General features: G+C 47.7%; 1 protein-coding gene across 1 annotated transcript in view; it reads left to right on the top strand.

Annotated features, from left to right (window-relative positions):
• Positions 1-19,881, top strand: part of KLC2 (kinesin light chain 2) — a 263,961-nt gene that overhangs the window by 73,631 nt on the left and 170,449 nt on the right. Inside the window, exon 3 of the mRNA XM_085625737.1 lies at positions 11,332-11,562. Coding sequence (XP_085481863.1) covers positions 11,332-11,562 — 231 coding nt within the window. The remainder of the gene's footprint in view (positions 1-11,331; positions 11,563-19,881) is intronic.

The following is a 19,881-nucleotide window of genomic DNA, read 5'->3' as shown; positions in this document are numbered from 1 at the left end:
TGGCCCTGCGAGGTCTAATGGGGCCCCATCGGGTTTAATGCCGTTGGCTTAGGCCACGGCGCCAGTGGTTCCTCAGGGATCCGAATCTGGGTCGATGCCGGTCGTGCCAACGTGACATCCCCCGGCGTCGAACCCAAAGTTGGTGCCTGCGACGTCACCGGTGCTGGTCGGCGGCACAAGCCCCATCCTCACCCCCGACGACACGGAGCCGGAACGGCATAGTTCGACGCAGATTCAAATGTCGACACAACCCAGGCCTTCTATGTTGTCACCTGAGCACTTTGTGGACGTGCTGGGCTCAGGAGATGAATGGGATGAGTCTGGAGACCCACTAGAGAACCAGAATGTCTCTAAGGAGACTATGGACTGGTATGGGACCTTGGAGAAGCCAGTGGTCTGGATACTTCCCCAGACACTGGCATCCTCTCTCCGCCTACAGTGGCTACTGAGGAGGAGGTGTCCCATGCCATGGTGGTTAAGAGGGCAGCTGAAGTCCTTGGACTTAAGCTGCCCTGAGGGCAGGTCAAGACTAATCTCCTGACCGAAGTGCTTCAACCTGGGGCTTCCACCTCTGAACCCCTGTTGCCCTTTAATGAGGCGCCTACGGACGTCCTTCTAGGAACATGGTCCAAGCCTAGCACTGGGGCTCCTGTGAATAGGATGATTGCATGCCGCTCTGGGCGACGCAAAGTTCCTCAGCCAACACCCCACCCCAGAAAGTTTGGTGGTGCAGACCTCTACTTCCCAGGGCACATTCCCTTCCGCCCCTCCAGATAGGGAATCCAAGAGACTGGACTCATTTGGGAAGAAGATGGTTTCTTCCTCCAGTCTGGCATTGCAGTCGGTGAATACTGTATGCTTATTGGGCAGTTTCTCCCACTCTCTTTGGGAGACGGTTGCGCAGGTGCTGCCACAAGTCCTGGAGGAGGCCCGGGCTGCCAAGGACAGGAGAGATGCTGCAAAATTAACCAAACGGTGTGGTTTGGATACAACTGATTTGCTGTGCAGGTCGATTTCAACGACTGTGGCCTTGAGACGCTATGCCTGGCCTCGTTCAACTGGCTTCTCGGGGGATGTCCAAGCCAATTTGATGGACATGCCCTTTGATGAAACCCACCTTTTTGAGGAAAAGGCAGACTCTGCCCTGGTCAGGTTCAAGGACTCTCGAGCTACGGCCAGATCCTTGGGCCTCTCCTCCACTCCTCGTGGCCAGTCTTCCTTTCCCCCCTTTAGTGGCAACGGAAAGGGTTTCCAGCCGCGTCAGCTATATCCTAGCCACTGTCCCGCTCAGACTACCCAGGCTGTGCATGGACGTAGACGCGGTACATTCAGTCCTTGGAATTGAGGCCAGAAGTCGTCTACCATGCTGCCCCCAGCAGCCACAACCTCCAAGCACTCTTAGGCTGATTTTGCAGGACCACACTACTCCAGTGGCTGGAGGAATTTGTCATCATCTCCCCCACTGGAGATCTAGAACAACAGACAAGTGGGTTTTGCAGAATTTTCAGGAGGGCTATTCTCTTCCTTTCCTTTCTTTTTCCTCCTCCTATTCCGCCAACTCGGGAACTGCTGGCAGAGGATCATTTAAAGTTGCTCCAAGAGGAAGTTACAGCTCTTTTGGCCAAAGGAGCTATAGACAGGGGGTCAGTTTCAGAAGTAGGCGGTGGCTGTTATTCCCGCTACTTTCTGATCCTGAAGAAGAACAAGGGGCTTGGGCCCATTTTAGATCTTTGGACCGTCAATCTCTTCCTCAAAAAGGAGAAATTCAAAATGCTCACATTGGCTTAGGTCTTGTCTGCCCTAGACCAAGGAGACTGTATGGTGGCATTGGATCTGCAGGATGCGTATTTTCACATTCCCATCCTGTGCCGGGTCACAGGCGTAACCTGCAGATCAAGGTAGTCCACGAGCACTTTCAGTTTACCGTGCTCTCCTTCGGTCTTGCCAGTGCCAGTCAGGTGTTCACCAAGGTGATGCCCCTGGTTGCAGCTCATCTGCGCAGTTTAAGGGTGTCACTCTTCCCCCTACCTAGATGACTGGCTGTTGAAGGCGTCCTCGCCCCAGGCAGTCATCTCCCACCTTCAGACTACGGCAGACCTCCTGCATTCACTGCGGTTCTCTATAAATGTGCCGACGTCACACCTGACTCCTTCTCAGACGCTCCCTTTCATCAGAACTGGTCTGGACACAGTGCAGTTTCGGGCTTATCCTCCCGAGCAGCGAGTTAAGGATATTCAGGTTATGATTCCGAAATATCAGCCTCTATCCTGGATTTCGGCGAGGTTGACTCTGAGGCTGTTGGTTCTCATGGGCTTCTGCATTCTGTTGGTAAGACATGCAAAATGGCGTATGTGGGCTCTGCAGTGGGACTTGAATTTACAATGGGTACAGCATTGAGGAAATCTCACCTACGTGGTTCAGATCTCGGAACGAACTGAGAAGGATCTGCAGTGGTGGTTAACGAACTGCTATTGGGTCAGTGGCAGACCTTTCTCCCTTCCCCCACCAGCTTTGACAGTTGTGACAGATGCGCCACTTCTGGGATTGGGCGGCCATATGGTAGAGGCGGAGATCAGGAGTAACTGGTCTCCGGCGGAGTCGGGCTCCACGTAAACTTGTTGGAGCTTTGAGAAATTCGGTTGGCATTGAAAGCATTTCTTCCCTCTGTCAAGGGGAAGCTGGTGCAGGTGTTCACGGACATCACCACTGCCGTGTGGTACTGCAACAAGCAGTGCGGGGTGGGGTCATGGACCCTTTGTCTAGAGCCCCTGTGTCTCTGGACATTGCTTGAACAGCAGGGCATAACGCTGGTGGTTCAACACCTGGCAGGTTCTCTGAACGCCAGGGCGAACTATCTCAGCCATCTATGCCTTCAGGATAACGAATGGCGTCTCCAGTCGGAGGTGGCGGAAGGTCTCTTTCCTGCAGTGGGGAGAACCTTGGTTAGATTTGTTCTCCTCTGAAGAGAACGTGCAATGTCAGCAGTACTGTGCGCTGGAGTTTCCAAGGCGGCTATCGCTCGGCGACACGTTTCATTGCAAGTGGAGCTCAGGCCTGTTGTACGCCATTCCGCCCATACCACTCCTGCCCAGGGTTCTGAAGGAGATCAGGAGTGACCTGGCCCAAGTCATCCTTGTGGCGCCAGAGTGGGCATGGAGAGTCTGGTATCCAGAGCTTCTGAGCATGAGTGACGATCCTCCAATCAGGCTGCCCCTTCAGGAGGATCTTCTGTCGCAGCAGCAGGTGAGGGTTCTTCACCTGAACCTGTCAACTCTACATTTCCATGCGTGGAGATTGAGCGGTGACAGTTGATAGTTTTTGACGTTCCTCCCGAAGTTGTAATGTTATTCAGGCGGCCAGGCAGCCCTCCACTAAGACGGTATACGCCTGTCTTTTGCAGAAATTTCTTTTATACTGTTCAGAGAGGTCTATTGACCCTCTTTCTGCTCCTCTTTCTACTGTCCTTTAATTCATTCTAACTCTTGCTCAGCAGGGCTCTGTTTTGGGAACTCTCAAGGGTTATCTTTCTGCTCTGCCTGCTTTTTGCAGCTGCCAGACCAGCCTTCTCTCTTTAAATCTCCTATTGTAAATAGATTTCTGAAAGGGCGGGCTCATTTATTTCCACCCCGCCCTTTATTATGGGGCAATGGGACCTTAATTTGGTCCTCACTTACCTGATGTGCGCTCCTATCGAGCCTTTGCACAATTGTCCTCTTCAGCTGTTGACCATCAAAACAGCCTTCTTAGTGGCAATTACATCGGCCCGGAGGGTGAGTGAATTGCAGGCGTTATCCAGCTCGCCTCCTTATCTTATGTCCTTTCCGGACAAAGTGGTGCTTCGCACCAGGGCATCATTTTTACCAAAAGTTGTGACCCCATCTCATCTGGGCCAATCCATTACTTTGCCCACCTTCTTTGCTCCCCCACCTCTCTAAGGAAGAGGAGCATCTCCACCGGCTGGACCCAAAAAGAGCATTGTCGTTCTACCTTGACCGCACAAAAAAGTACAGGGTAGATGACCAACTCTTTGTGGAGTATGTGGGAGCAAAGAAGGGAAAGGCAGTGCAGAAAAGGACCATCTCTTGCTGGGTTGTTCTCTGCATTAAAATCTATTATGCCTTGGCGAAGTAGCAGCCCCCTGAGGAATGAAGGGCCTATTCCACCAGGGGAAAGGGTGCAACTACGGCCTTGGCCCGGGGTGTCGCACTCCAAGACATCTGTCAGGCAGCGACGTGGGCAACACTGCACACGTTCGCGAAATATTATTGCCTTGATGGTCAAGTGCACAGCGACGGGCGCGTTGCCCGTTCAGTCCTGCAAGACTACTTAATCTAGGTCATGAGTCCGCAACCCAACTCCGGGATGGTATGGCTCGGTTATTTGATTCAAAGGTAAGGAATCTGCAGATAGAAGTCTCTCTCAGATGAACAAGTTACTTACCTTCGGTAACGCATTATCTGGTAGAGACTCTATCTAGCTGCAGATTTCTTACAGCCCCACCCATACCTCCACCTTTGCGGACTGATGTCGTAGAACTAGGGTCACTCCCCTTTCAGGGCCCTAGTTTTTCCACACATTTACGTGAGTAACTTTGTGGCTCTGTGCTTCTGGAGTGCAAAAAACACAAAGTACTGATGTCCGCACGCCTTGTTGGCGCTTACATAGGCACCGCGATTTCATAGCCGACGCTACCCACGACGTCACGTGGAAACGAATGGAGCCACCCAATGTCGCGCTCAAGGGTTATTGCTCAGCAAATGTTTCCAGATCCAGCCTGACGGCTGGGAAATTCAAAGGTAAGGAATCTGCAGTTAGATAGTCTCTACCAGATAATGTGTTACCGAAGGTAAGTAACTTGTTCGTCAACACCCAACTAACGTCAGTCATTGAAGAGAACTCCATCCTGGACCCCTCCCAATCCAGATTCCGAAGCAACCACAGCACCGAAACCACCCTACTCGCCACCACAGACGACATCTGCACCCTCCTCGACCAAGGCCAAAGCTTTGCCTTGATCCTACTCGACCTCTCCGCAGCCTTGAACACATTCTCCCACCGCACACTCGCCACCAGACTCCACGACGCCAGCATACGGGGAACTGCCCTCGAATGGCTCTGCTCCTTCCTCACCGGCAGGACCCAAAGAATCAGACTGCCACTCTTCCTCTCCGAACCCACAGAGATTAACTGCGGAGTGCCTCGGGGATCGTCACTCAGCCCTACGGTCTTCAACATCTATATGGCCCCCCTCACCACCGTCGTCGTCCAACAGCACGGACTCCACCTAGTCTCCAGCGCTGATGACACCCAGCTCATTCTCTCCCTCACCAAGGACCCTGTCACCACCAGGCTCAACTTTCAGGAATTAATGGAGGACGTTGCAACCTGGATGAGCAGCAGTTGCCTGAAGCTCAACTCCGAGAAGACAGCAGTCCTCGTCTTAGGACCCTCCCCCACCACATGGGACACCACCTGGTGACCCACCGCCCTCGGCAGCCCGTCCTCCCCCACCGACGAAGCCCGGAACCTCGGCATCGTACTAGACTCCTTCCTCAATCTATGTCGCTAAGCCTTCGAGGGAGGGGGTCTGCCGTCGTATTGTGCATCGGGCGTGGGTATTTAAATTGAATGTTAGAAGAGCCAGGAGGAGTGGTTCTAGCATCCAAGGCCACCGGATTGCCAACCTTGGCCGTTGATGTGAGTGTCTGTTCCAGTGTGTCAATTTTGGAGATGGAAGAAGTTAGTCTATTTACTTTGATGTCATCACGGATGAAGGAACGACAGCCCCTAATGTGACGTATCCTGTTAGTTAATTTATTCTTTACTGACTCACCCCCCTCAAACTGCCCTGTTCTGGTTAGCTTGGATACGTTAGTCATCAGGATAAGACTATCCCTCCAGAACCCACTATGCTATTCTAAGTGATCATTGTTTAAGGGCAAGCATGTCCGCTCCCTATCTAGAGTCCGAGAGTTACAACATGGTTGCGAGTTATTTTTAATGGTGCCCTGGGGACATTGGGGACCCTGGTGTTGCCCACCCCAAGAATGGGGGGTGTTTTTAGACTGCATGATGTAAATTAAAGGCCACATGGTTACAAGGGATTTTCACACAATGATTGGATTAAGATCCACCCAATTACGTGTAAACTCCTTTCAATGCTGAACCTTGGGCTTTACCAGTCTGTTTTGAAATGAGCTGTTTGTTTGAAGCTAAAAGCTGGTTCATAGTGTCCCTCATCGTTAACTAACAATTTAAGAGCCCCGACTTCGGCCTTTAGACTCAAGATCAGACTGTCAAGCGGTTCCTAATCATTTTCGGTGGTTATAGAAACACCTGACGATGGAAAGAGATGCTTGGGATCAGTTCTGCTAGCCAGTTGGTCCGTATCCTCATCTGCGAGCAGAGCATATCGATTGCTATGCAGTAAGGAACTATCAAATAAAGCATGCTGGTCCTTTACTGAATCAACTGAAACTAGGCTGTGGGCGCATGCGCTTTGGTCCTCAGTCAGTGAGCGCTTGTTATAATCATTAAATAAACTCGATATGTTAGTTTGTCTTACTGAGTGGTCACCAGATGTATATGCTACAGCACTAGTGGAGGGAGGGCATACATTGCCTGGTGTAGGTGCGAGAATCGCTTGGCAATCGCCCACTAAATCCATAATGCGATTTAACACGCAGTTCTCCACCGCGTCTTTGTTAATTTTTTTTGTCTTCTTCTCAAACCTCCCTGCCACCCCTCCCCCTCCATAGCCTTTCTTTTCCCCATTTGAACAGGAAGAGAAAATGCAAGGTAAAATAGTTACACTATACATGGGATATAACAAGCTCCAGATAAAAAAAGACTGTTACTGTTAACTAAGAGGTCAGAAGAGTACAATAGAGGACCTCCCAGGCATGCGGTCACGCAGATCAGTACACTTTTATGAACCAGGAAAACAAATATGAGATGGAATACATTTTCCAAATTATTATGCAATACTTGACAGAGCGGTGGCCCAGCCCAGGCTCTTACTAGCTCAGACGGATGCGAACGGGCCAGCCCTTGGTCTGCGCACTCCCCGCGCCTAGGGGAAAGTCCTAGACTTAATGTAGCGCGAGCCCATAACGTGGGTGACCCCCTCCTGGGTCACGGTAGGCAAAGAAGTTAGCAGGCAAGTCCTGCACAAAGAGCTCATCCCACGCTGCGGGGAAAGTCTGCCCTTATGTATTGCAAACTGATGACGTGGGTGACCCCTCCTCCGGGGTCACGGTATGCCAAGAAGCAAGCAGCTTAGTCCTACAGCCCAAGCTTCACCTCTGCTGTCTACAGAGTGAATTCAGTGCCTGGTATCAGCTCACGCTTGAAAAAAACAAGGACTCGGTCCTACAAATCTTTGTACTTTGGACTCCTCACCAATAGATATTTATTGCACAAATGGACCAAGAGAGCAGCCTTAAAACATCTGCCAACTTTTTTAAAGACTATAATATATTGTCTGATACCCCAAAAAATGTCTTACTCCAGTTATGGGACTAAATACTGAGCTGTTTCCTAGTTGGACCAATTTAGATATGCGGCTACCCTGACTGGAATGGCAGCTCTCCTCTTACTTGACCTTTTAGCAGCACTTGGCACTATTGAGCTTCTTACTTTACTTAGCAGATGTAAGGAATTTAGAGGACATGGGACTGCATTATCCAGAATGGAATCCTCCTCTGTTTAAATTCTTCCAAATTAGTCTACGTTTCCTAGAAGCACACCTGCATTACTCTCCTTAGCCCTGAGGCAAATGTTTGTCACCCTCCCCAAAGAGAAAGTTAAAACTGGAAGGTGTCTCTCACTCTTATCTGTTATGAATTCGGATCTTTCACGCAAAATACATCCAAAGCCTTTTGCATCACACATCCCAACTTTCTATAATCGATTAGTCTAGTTCCTACCTACCACCTATGAATTGATTTTTATACATTCTTAAACGTATAATCATGTTATTTGAGCTGTTGGTAATCTCTCTAACATAAATCTGTTAAATTATATATCTATCCCATATACCTTGGACAACTGTCGACCATCCATCTGATACCAGCTAGTTGGCAAGTCCCCTCCCAGCAATCATAATCTGTGCATGTCACAGCTCCCTAATGTTTGCTTCTCTTTTATACTCGTCTCTCCAATGATTCTCTCTGGTGAAAAAGGAAGACTCCATGCACATTCTCTAAATATTATATGCTTATCTTTCACCCACATTAGCAATGCGTTCCAAATATTAGTTTTCTGGCCCCAAGCCTGTCACATACATACTGTAAAAGAGTTGGAGATACATGTTTGCATACATTTGGCCTGGCCTGATATTCCTTGCATGTACTATATGGAAAAGCACTGACACACACAATGGGCTGCTCGTGATCCAATGGTCACAATTATTCCCCATACCTTCCAGAATAAGAGAAGGTTCAACTACCATGCCTGCCCCTCCTCAATGCCTATCTTAAGACCATTGCTACAGAATAACAAAACCTTCTCCCTTTCCAGCAACAACTATGTTGCTGAGACCCAGATACGTCTGAAATTAGAGAAACATACAGACGTAGGTAAGTGTGCCTAGTAACAGGTGAAAACTCCAGGACTGCCAAATGCAGCAAATTAAAAACCTAAAATACAGAAATCCTAATGTCGAAAAGGTGGCACTTCAAAACCAGGTGTTCTGTGGCCTAAGAAACATGGAGCTCCACCCATAGTTCAAGTTCAGAAATCGGAGTTGTTACGGTACAGATGTCCAAATAACCCTCTGGGTTCTCCGGTCCTCCTAGCATTTTCTCAATTGGTCCAGACCCCTTTCTCCTGCCTACTTTCATAATTCATAAAGCGGATCCAAAACACAGCTGCTAGACCTCTAATGCACATGGGCCCACATCACACCACCTCTTCAAGCCCTTCACGTGCTCCTTGTGCCCAGACAGATCTTGTTCAAGGCTCTCTACATCACCTAAAAGTGTTGGACCGATCGCCCTGCAAGATAAACTCCCACCTACTGCCTTGAAGAAACCTGAGATCTGAAATGGCACGTCTGCTTATCATTCCCAGCTAATGAAAGAGATGGATGGGTGTTATAGCTTTCTTGCTACTAATGTCTGAAACTCTTTCCTAGCCCAAATAAACAGTGCTCACTTGCTTTTCATCTCTGCTGTTGTGACCGTTGGCCCTAGGCTCCTAACTGGCTGACCGGTACTAAGGAGAATGGATACTAGTGACTTTAAACATCACTCTTCGTTCGAGGTCTGTATTAATAACCCACAGTCTTACAAAGCTTAATGACACAAGCACTTTTGAGTGTGGTGCAAAGCTGTAACATGAAGACAACCGCACCCTTCTAGTCCACACACTGTGCATCTAGGACACGCTGCATCCATGCACCCTTCCAACCATGCTTGTCAGTCCTTTTTAGCAACAAATGGTGGATCACTACACATTATGAAGCCACACTACTGATTTTGATGCACCATACAAATGCACAGTGTAATACAATGAAGTACAATAATGCAGCACCAGATCTGGAGCCAGCCTGGAGGTCAGGCACTTCCACAGCTGGAAGTAGAAGTGTGTGGTGTCATTCAATGGAACCATTACAATGCAAGGGTTACATCATGCAAGTTTTGCCTAGAGCAAAAAGGGTCTTATTTTGGTAAAGACTGCCATTCTACATTCCTACCAAGAAAAACATGTTTTGAGTCTTCTATACCCTAACCCACATGAATCCTAGTCTATTAACGCACTACTCAGCACATTGAGATATTTGTGATAAAGTTAAGCAGCTGTTATTGTGATGGTAACTACTTTTTAGGAAACATGTCTACATTATGCCGTGCTGCGGGCAATGTTTTTAACCGTGTTTTTGCACCCGGAATATTCAGAAACGTTACTCAATGTACTTGAGAACAATCTAAGAGAATGTTTTGTGTCAATCATATTTTAGCAGACATAAAATAGACTTCAAATATTCCTACCTATTTTATTTGGTTCGCAAAGCAAGTGGGTTTTTGTTTTCTTTTTCATAACTAGCACGCTCGTGGATGTTCTAAAATTGAGTCCAAACATATATTCTGGAGCTGCACAAGAGGATAGAAAATCATTTATCATCTTCTAATAAATTCTGATAAGCATACTTGATTGTTAAAGGGAAACAGGTACAATGGTGGTTAAGAATCAGGATATTACAGACACCAGCATCTCCTTGCGAATAATAGATTGTCCTAAAAACGATATAAAGTCATGAATGTTCCCTGCATCTTTCAGTTTGTGGTGCTGAATTAGAGGGGAACTGTTATACTACGTGAATAGGAAAAGCTAATGTATAATGAACGCGTGGAACAACTGTAAGATTTGATAGTCCTCTGCGAAGTCAGGCCAGATTTAGTTTGAAACATAGCAAGTGGAAAAATGTCTTTCTCCTTTAATTTGAGAATGTATGTAATCTAGCTGGGCATGCGACTAGATAACTTTCCATCCTGGAACATGATGGATGAGTAGATGACAGGTACTCGGGTCTCTGGACAGAGCTCTTCGATTTCTCTGTAAGTAACCACGTTGGACTTTAATGTACTCCTAATATGTTGAACTTTATTTCTGCACCTTACTGAAAAGCCCACCATAAGCTTCCTATCTTTGTTTAATTGTAATGCCAAAATGTGTTATAGTAGTAAGCGTGTATATTTTTTTCTTATTAATAAAGTAATTTACCTGTATGAAATTGCTTGGCTTGTCCTGCACCCAATCTAGATAAAAATAATAGTGCTACTGTAACCTTGGTTTCCGTATACAAAGATTTGTGAGCATTGCAAATATTGTTTGTCGGCAGGATTGGAACATCTTGGAAGGCAGGAGACCGGGTTGAGTTTTTTTTTTTGAGTTGCCACAAATCCACAAAAGTGGTGGACAGTCCTAGTTACTTTTAAATAATATGTGGCTAAGGCTAACAACACTAATGTATCCCTGGATAAATTATCCTTTCATTTTCATACTAAAAGAGGGAAACGTCAACGTTGAGAAATATAATTCTTGTCTTTTTTTTCATTTAGTTATGCTGTATTTGATGATATTTACACCTTATTTGTCTTGAGTCTTTCTGTTATTTGAGCTGTTGAGGGTTTAAATTGGCACTGTTGATTTAAAGGGACTAAGCATTTATTGTCGAATGGAAATATCCCTCCAATGCCTGTGAATTATTAAAAGTAATGTAAATGAAAGGGATATTTTCCTGTACAAAGAATCTCATTTGTGGATCCAAGACTATACTCTTACTTGTGATGCTTGGCACTAATCACATACCTGTTTCTGGAACTGCAGGTTATTATTGCTCTCTCCAGCCACCTAAGTGCAGTGGAGTCAGAGAAGCAAAAGCTCCGGGCCCAGGTGCGTCGCCTTGTGCAAGAAAACCAATGGCTTCGCGACGAGCTCGCCAACACCCAGCAAAAGCTGCAGCGCAGTGAGCAGGCTGTTGCCCAGCTGGAGGAGGAGAAACACCATCTGCAGTTCATGAACCAAATCAAGAAATTTGATGATGACGTCTCTCCATCGGTGAGGCAGATTTGGGAGTGTAACTGCTTTCAGTTTATAGGTTCGCTGGGTGAATGGACACAAACCCCTTCTAAAGTGCTTCCCGTTGTTTGTCATAGCAATATTGGTCATCTCTCCACAACTTGGCTGCATCCAGTCGACTTTTTGCATTCGAGTAATTTCTCACTTCAGTCCCTCATTAATCATCCTCTTCTCATCAAGTCTCCTCTCCGAAATTTCTCCTTTCTATTTTTGACATATCAGACAACAGCTCTCTTAAGTGACTATTCAGAGTTTGTGCCCATCAACATAGACTGATGCCTTTTCTGATCGAGGAAACATTCCTTCCATTTTTTGGGTCTAGTGTCTTGCTAATTCTTCTCTTGCTCTCTTTCTTCTCTGGCTCTCTTTCTTCTCTTTCACACAAAGCGTGTAGGCAAATAAATACCTTCATTGCTGTCTCTGATACTTCCTGCCCCTTTGTACATTGCAGTGTTTTTTCCCTTGTGGGAATGGAATGCATTCATTAAATCCTTTTATTTAGATGCATCCATACAAAATGTTATAAACAATTTGCATAAATAGCTACGTTTTGCTTGACATGAGCCATACAGATCTGTCCAGGTGAAAAAATAAAGGGGGATCTCCTGGGCAAACACCCAAGGATATTGCAGATTTGCAATTTGCAAAACCCTTACGAAATCTGGAATTTTGTAATAATCCCACGTTTTTTGCACAAGTGCCCCAAAAATTGTGATTTAAAAAAAAAGTAGGCTGATCCTGTGCTGCTGCTGATCCAATAAAAGGAGGTGGAGCAACAGACCAGTGAGCAGCAGAGGTGTGAATTTTCTCTCGTCTGCCTGTTAACACTGCTTGCAAATGCACAGAACCCTCTTCCTGTGCTAGCAGCCTGCTGCCTGTTTCCCTTCATACCTCACTGTCTCCATTGGCCTCCTCCCTCCCCATTGCCCTTTGTCTCAAGGGACCCACCACGATGCTTCCGCTCCCCCACCATACCCCTGCCGCCCCTTGACTCCTCTGCACCTTACTCCTGTGTCATCTCCTCTTGTGACCATGACCAGGTCACTCATCTGGCCCCACACCCATCCAGCCCCCCCCCCCCCCCCCCCCCCCGTTGAGACTCCTATGTCCACCTACCACATGCATTACTGTGTACCTGTGGAACGGGGGTTGGTGGATGCAAAAGGGTAGAGTTCTAAAATTGTAATCTTGCATCTCTGGCACTAGACAACATTCTTTTTCAGAGTGTGGTTGTGCAAGTAATTGTTTAAAAGTGATACCCTTTTCTGCGGCTACCTCATGTTTTTCATTTTTCTTTTTTTTTACCCATCCTCTCCTAATCTAGAACTTTAACACTGGGGCTCCGCCATCTAGTACCCATTGTATATTCCTTGACCCATAAAACTTGTCGAAATTGGCTTAAGACTTGAGTAGCATATTTAATACCCCAATAAGGCCATAGTATATGGTGCAGAAGTACACCCATGACATTGAAAGTTAAATGCCACTTTAGAACTGCAGCACCTATTGTGCTATCTTCTACAGTCGCAGTTTAAACGTAGCTTCAGATCTACCCTATGTAACCTCACAGCAGTAGTGTGACTCATCCAGCACAGACCTATCAAAATCACCTTTTCTTATGGTAGGAAAACCTGATGTTAAAAATTGCATAAATCCGCCCTTAGCACACCTTGCTGTACACAAGGAAGGTGCATAATAATTAAGAGAGCAACATGTGCGACATTAGATATGACATATTGCCACAATGACTAGACCCAAACAACACTGTCACTGGTCAGGGTGTACTTGGCATAAAGGAAAAGTCAAAATATAGATTGTACACTTTAATATATAACTTTTGACTTCTTTCAGCTGCAGACACCATTTAAAGACTTATTTTTATATCTAATAAAAATCCAATTTATTGGTAAAGCCAGATTTTGATAAAAAATCTGGGAAATGTTACTTTCAGAAAATTATCTTAACCCAGCCTGAAGCTGCTGGGGGCTATTTTACCTTAGCTATCCAGTCATTACTCAGCTTAATAGTCGGTGTGAAATACTTAAATGAAGTGTGACATTTCTACCAGTAGCTACGCAATAGGTAGACTTGAATGTGCAGAGATTACATCTCTGAGCTAATCGGAATATGCTTAGTGGGAGCTGAGGCATCCTTTTGACACCACAGTGTCAAATCTTTCCTGACATGTCTGTTTGAGCCACATGTAACATTTTGGTACGTTTGAAAGGGAGAGAGCAGGATGCCAGGACAAATCTTGTGTATCCCCTGGATAGGTGGTATAGGAACCTTTGTTCTACCAGACTTCTGTCTCCTGGTTTGTTGTGTGTGTATAGAGCTTGCTTCAACCTGGAGTTTAGTGTTAGATGTGGGATGACCCTTGTGATTACCATAGTGCACTTCCCTACACACTCTCAACTGTCTGAGCCCAAGTTTAGTGTGGCAGAAAACATTTTCAGTCTTCAAAATGCTTATGGCATATTGGGCCTGTTCGCAGTAAGGCAAACAGGACCTACTGAAAAAGCTGGTGGGGTTGCCCCTTGGAGCTTTTAACCCATTGGTTAGGGAGTGCAAATGAGTCACCCTTACCCACTAGCTGGTGCCAGACATAAATCCCCAGGAATCCTTTTCAGAACACTTTTGGTCTGCAAAAGAACAGAAGCGGACAGGACCTGCTATCTGTAACCTGTGAGGAGCTCTGAAGGACTGGACCTGACCCCCCCCCCCCCGTCCCACCCCCTAATCCCCACCCCCCCCACCCCCTATTATTTAAATGCTATGTACGGGGTGTTCGCTAGAGCCATGTACCCCACTGGTGCACCTGCGGGTCTGATGGGTCCAATGGCGTTTAATTTAGAGGTGCCGCAAGTATATCCACAGGCCCCTTTCAAGCCGTTCTTTCCAGCGACGCCGTCTTGGAATCTGCCGGCTCCGAGGACGTTGACACCGCTTCCATCCTCACCGGCTCCGGCTCGACCTCGTTCGACGCCGGCGGCTCCTACAGATCCACGCTCGGCGCCGTCGGATTCGAACACGGCGCCGCCGACGCTGATGATACGGATTCGGTCCAGAAGGGAGGCTCAGAGTGTTGTTGATGAGCGGAGGTACCTTCTACAGGAAGCAGAGGAAGGAGAATTGGTAGAATCAGATGAAGTATTTGAGGAGCTTAAGGAAGCTAGTGGGTTGGATTTGTCTCCTGAGTGGGAGATTACTCCCACCGTCGGACGAAACCTCTAAGGACGTTGCTCCTTATCATACAGTTATTAGGAGGGCTGCAGAACTGCTTGATCTCCAGTTGCCAACTACGGAGTTTAAATCGAACATTTTAACTGAGGTATTACATTCTCCTACGGCAGCTTCAGAGCCATTGCTTCCTTTTAATGAGGCCATTATTGACCCTCTGTTGGGGGTGTGGCGTAAGCCCTTTTCTGCTCCTGCGGTCTCTAAGACGGTTGCTAGGAGATATAGGGCAGCCCCAGGGGACCCTGAGTTTTTAACGTCACATCCTTCGCCTGAGAGCCTGGTGATTCAGGCAGCTTGTTCAGGAAAGTCCAAGGGTGCTTTTCCTCAGGTCCTGGGGGACAGAGAGGCTAAAAGGCTGGACCAATCAGCAAAAAAGTTATTTTCATCAGCCAGCATGGCCTTGGAGTCAACGAATGCCACTTGTCTTCTAGGACGCTATGTGCATGCGCTTATGGATTCTGCTAAGAAGCTGGCGCCGAAACTGTCTGAGGAGGATAGGGCTGGATTCAATGAAATCTTGACTGATGCCCAGGCGGCTGCACGCCAGGTGATCCAAAGCGGACTGGACACGGCGGATTCAGTGGCGAGGGTCATGGGATCTTCTGTCGCCACCAGAAGGAGTGCTTGGTTAAGATCTTCGGAGTTTTCACAGGATGTGCAATCAACTCTTTTGGACCTGCCATATGATGGATCTGGCCTGTTTGGTAAAAAGGCAGATGCTGCTCTGGAGCGTTTCAAAGAGAGCAAGGCGACGGCTAAATCTCTGGGCCTGCAATCTCAGTCGAGGGGGTCTTTTAAAAGGTACAGAGGGTTTGGAAGGACATCCTTTCGATCCTATAGACAGACCCAGCAGCAGAAACAGCAGCAGCAAGGTTCCTCGTCTAGAGGTTTCAGAGGTAGAATCAGGGGTCGCACACGTGGCCGTCAACTCTCCTCCTCCTCCTCCTCCTCCTCCTCCTCTTCCTCCTCCTCCTCTTCCTCCTCCTCAGCCCCTCCCACCACCGCAAAGCAGCCCTAGATCCGCCATTCCGGATCATGCTGGTCCTGTGGGGGGCCGGCTTACCCATTTTCTACAAGATTGGGAGTCTGTAACTACAGATCTCTGGTTTCTGGATCTTGTAGAAAATGGGTACGCCCTTCCCTTTCGGGAATTCCCTCCAAATTACCCTCCTTGTCAAGGGGCTTGCTCGGAGGACCACCGTCTTCTCCTACAGGAGGAAGTCCTGAAGCTGTTTCAAAAGGTGCGATAGAGGTGGTTCCAGAGCAGGAGCGGGGTCGGGGATGCTACTCCCGGTATTTTCTGATTCCGAAAAAGGACGGCAGATTGCGTCCGATATTGGACCTCAGAATCTTGAATCTTTTTCTAAAGCAATTCAAGATGCTCACCCTTGCTCAGGTTCTTCAAGCGCTGAATCAGGAGGACTGGATGGTCTGGATGGTGTCGCTCGACTTGCAGGATGCTTATTTTCACATCCTCATCTTGAAGTCGCACAGGAAGTATCTCCGGTTTACGGTAGGGTCGCAACATTATCAGTTTGCGGTCCTCCCGTTTGGTCTTACTTCGGCACCTCGAGTCTTCACGAAGGTGATGGCAGTGGTGGCAGCCCATCTCAGAAGGTCGGGGATCTCAGTTTTCCCTTATTTGGACGACTGGCTGATCAAGGCGGAGTCGCCAGAGAAGGTGCTACGTCATCTGCAGGATACAACTCAGCTGTTGTACAAATTGGGTTTTTCGATAAACGTGCCCAAGTCTCACCTGGTGCCCTCTCAGCGCAACCTGTTCATAGGTGCGGTACTGGACACTACTGTTTGTAGAGCATTCCCTCCTCCTCAAAGGATTCTCGACATACAGGAAATGATTCCTTTATTTTACAACGGAGCGGTCGTTCCAGTTCTGAAGGTCCTTCGCCTGCTCGGTCTGTTCGCCTCCTGCATCCTGTTGGTCAACCATACACGCTGGCACATGAGGGCGCTCCAGTGGTGCCTCCGCAAGCAGTGGTATCAGCACAAAGGAGATCTCAGGGAGTCTGTGAGGATCTCCAGAGAAGCTGCAGCGGATCTATCTTGGTGGAGCGTGGAGGGCAATCTGTCCCAAGGAAAGCCCTTCCATCTACCTCCATCGGTGGCCACGGTGATTACGGATGCATCCACCTTAGGGTGGGGTGCTCATCTGGGGGATCTGGAGATCAAGGGTCTTTGGTCTCCAGAGGAAAGGTTGCTTCACATCAACCTTTTGGAATTGAGGGCAATTCGTTTAGCACTCGAGGCCTTCCTCCCTTCCCTTCGCGGTCAGTCTGTTGAAGTCCTGACGGACAACAATACCGCGATGTGGTATATAAACAAACAGGGAGGAGTGGGGTCTCTTTGTCTCTGCAGAGAGGCCCTGCGTCTATGGTCCTGGGCTCAGGACCATCAGATTTGTCTGATTGCAAATCATCTGGCCGGGGTGCTGAACGTACGTGCGGACAGTCTGTCGGCAGTGCTCCGCCGACCACAAGTGGAGGCTTCATCCGGAGGTAGTTCGTCACGTCTTTCGGATGTGGGGAACTCCTCGGGTGGACCGGTTCGCCACTCACGAGAATGCTCACTGCCCGTCATTCTGCAGTCTCCAGTATCCGATGCAGGGAGCGTTGGGGGACGCGTTTCAGTTGAGTTGGGGCTCACGACTCCTTTACGCGTTTCCTCCCATACCCATGATTCCTCGGGCTCTGAGGAAGATTCGCCAAGACCGGGCCCAAGTCATTTTGATCGCCCCGGATTGGCCAAGAAGGGTGTGGTATACAGATCTTCTCCACCTCTCCTCATGCCCTCCGCTCCGTCTCCCTCTGAGGGCAGACCTCCTCTCGCAGTCGGAGGGGCAGGTTCTACACCCCCACCTCCAGAGCTTACACCTTCATGCCTGGCAATTGAACGGGGCAACCTGAATTCTTTTTCTCTCCCGCCAGATGTGGTAGATGTAATTTTGTCTGCCAGACGTCATTCCACCAAATCCATATATTCCTATAGGTTTGCTCTTTCTCTTGCTCAGCAAGGCTTTACTGTGGCTACTGTAAAAGGATACTTATCGGCTTTGTCGGCTTTCCTTTGCTTGCCGGATCAGCCGTCATTATTCAAATCACCTATTGTTCTTCGTTTTCTTAAGGGCCTCACAACAGGTTTCCTCCTACTCCCTTAATTGTGCCTCAATGGGACTTAAACCTTGTCTTGACTTATCTTATGGGTTCTCCCTTCGAGCCCTTACACAAGTGTCCCTTGAGACTGTTGTCTTTTAAGACGGTTTTCCTCATTGCAATCACCTCGGCAAGGAGGGTAAGTGATCTTCAAGCTCTTAGTTCCAAACCCCCGTTTTTGACCATTCATGCTGAAAGAATGGTACTCAGGACCACGGCTGCATTTTTGCCTAAGGTGGTAACTCCCTTCCATCTGGGGCAATCCATTACCCTTCCTTCCTTCTATCCTCCCCCTCACCCTTCCAAGGAGGAGGAGAGACTTCACCGCTTGGACACTAAGAGGGCGGTGAGCTTCTACCTGGACAGGACAAAAGACTTCAGAGTTGATGACCAGCTCTTCGTGGGCTTTGTTGGATGCAGGAAAGGTCGAGCGGTGCACTAGCGCACCCTTTCCAGATGGATTGTCTTGTGCATCAAGATATGCTTCTCTTTGGCTGGTAAGGAGCCTCCAGAGGGTTTAAGGGCTCATTCCACTAGAGCAAAGTCTTCCACTTCTGCTTTGTCTAGGGGCGTTCCTGTGGAGGACATTTGTAGGGCAGCAACTTGGGCCTCCCTCCACAACATTATTGCTTAGACACCGAGGTGAGGAGGGACGGACACTTTGCGCGTTCCGACCTTCAGGACTTTCTGGTATAGAAGGGTGGACACCCTCCTCCGGGAGTGGGACTGCTGTGGGAATCTATTCACAAGGTGAGGAATCCACTGGCAGATGTATCCATCAGAAGAACAAGTTACTTACCTTCGGTAACGCTTTTTCTGGTGGATACAGTATCTGCCTGTGGATACCTCAGTGACCCACCCGCCTCCCCGTTGTCCACCCTTGTATACCTTTAGTATATGATGGTGTTTCATGTCCATTTATTACTGTCAAAGGCATTGTGTTATTCTTTTGCCTTTCTATTTATTCTTCACACTATGTGTGTTGCTTTGCATATCATGTACTGTGTATACTGTATATATATTGCTGTCGGTCCGTCCGTGTGCCTCGAAGGCACGGAAAAAAGGGCGGAACTGACGTCATCACGCCGACGAGGTCTTCTTATGGAGCCGGTGACGTCAGCGGAGTCGCGAGCGGAGCCGTTCCTCTGTGACGTCGTCTTCGACCTCATCGGCGTGGACTGCTACAAAAGTTTCTGAATGTTGCTGGCGCAGGGGATATTCACAAGGTGAGGAATCCACAGGCAGATACTGTATCCACCAGAAAAAGCGTTACCGAAGGTAAGTAACTTATTCTTCTGGGACACAATATTTTCATTTATATTTTTTTGCTGCAAAATTTGTGATCTAGGACACAAATTCCTGGAGCTGTTCTGGGATGCCCATAGAACATTCTGCTCTCCACTACTGCAAAAAAAACAGATAGGAGTATATCAAACTTGGCATATAGCTAGAACTTCAATCATTGTGGTGCCTTTTCTTAATTTGGTATAAATCCGTTGCATATATTTTTGGATGTTTGCCCTACAAAAAAGTGTTGAGTGGCTTTGAAGGGTTAATTTTAGAGTTATGTGGACCATTAATATGTGGATCCTTCATGTATCTAGATCTTCGAATTCTCCTAGGATTTCTAAATTGAACATCTGGTTGGAAGAGGGAGCACTTTTTCTCCTTCGCCTATGCAGTTTTATGGATCATCGTAGGATCCCAGAAATCTGATTCTCTGGCAGGACTGAAATTTATTGTTACAACATGCCAGGCAGCAAAGCATTTGTTCTTTAAAAAAAGAACATGTGAGAGTTGGTATTGCTGTTGTTGTAATAACTTTATTTCGGTCAACAGACCATAAAAAGTACAAGAAACATTAAATAAAAATAAAGCAATAAATACA

This window comes from Triturus cristatus, chromosome 9 (assembly GCF_964204655.1).
Source record: "Triturus cristatus chromosome 9, aTriCri1.1, whole genome shotgun sequence".
Lineage (NCBI taxonomy): Eukaryota > Metazoa > Chordata > Amphibia > Caudata > Salamandridae > Triturus > Triturus cristatus.
Note: the sequence above shows the minus strand (reverse complement) of the source record. Positions and strands in the feature narration are given on the sequence as shown.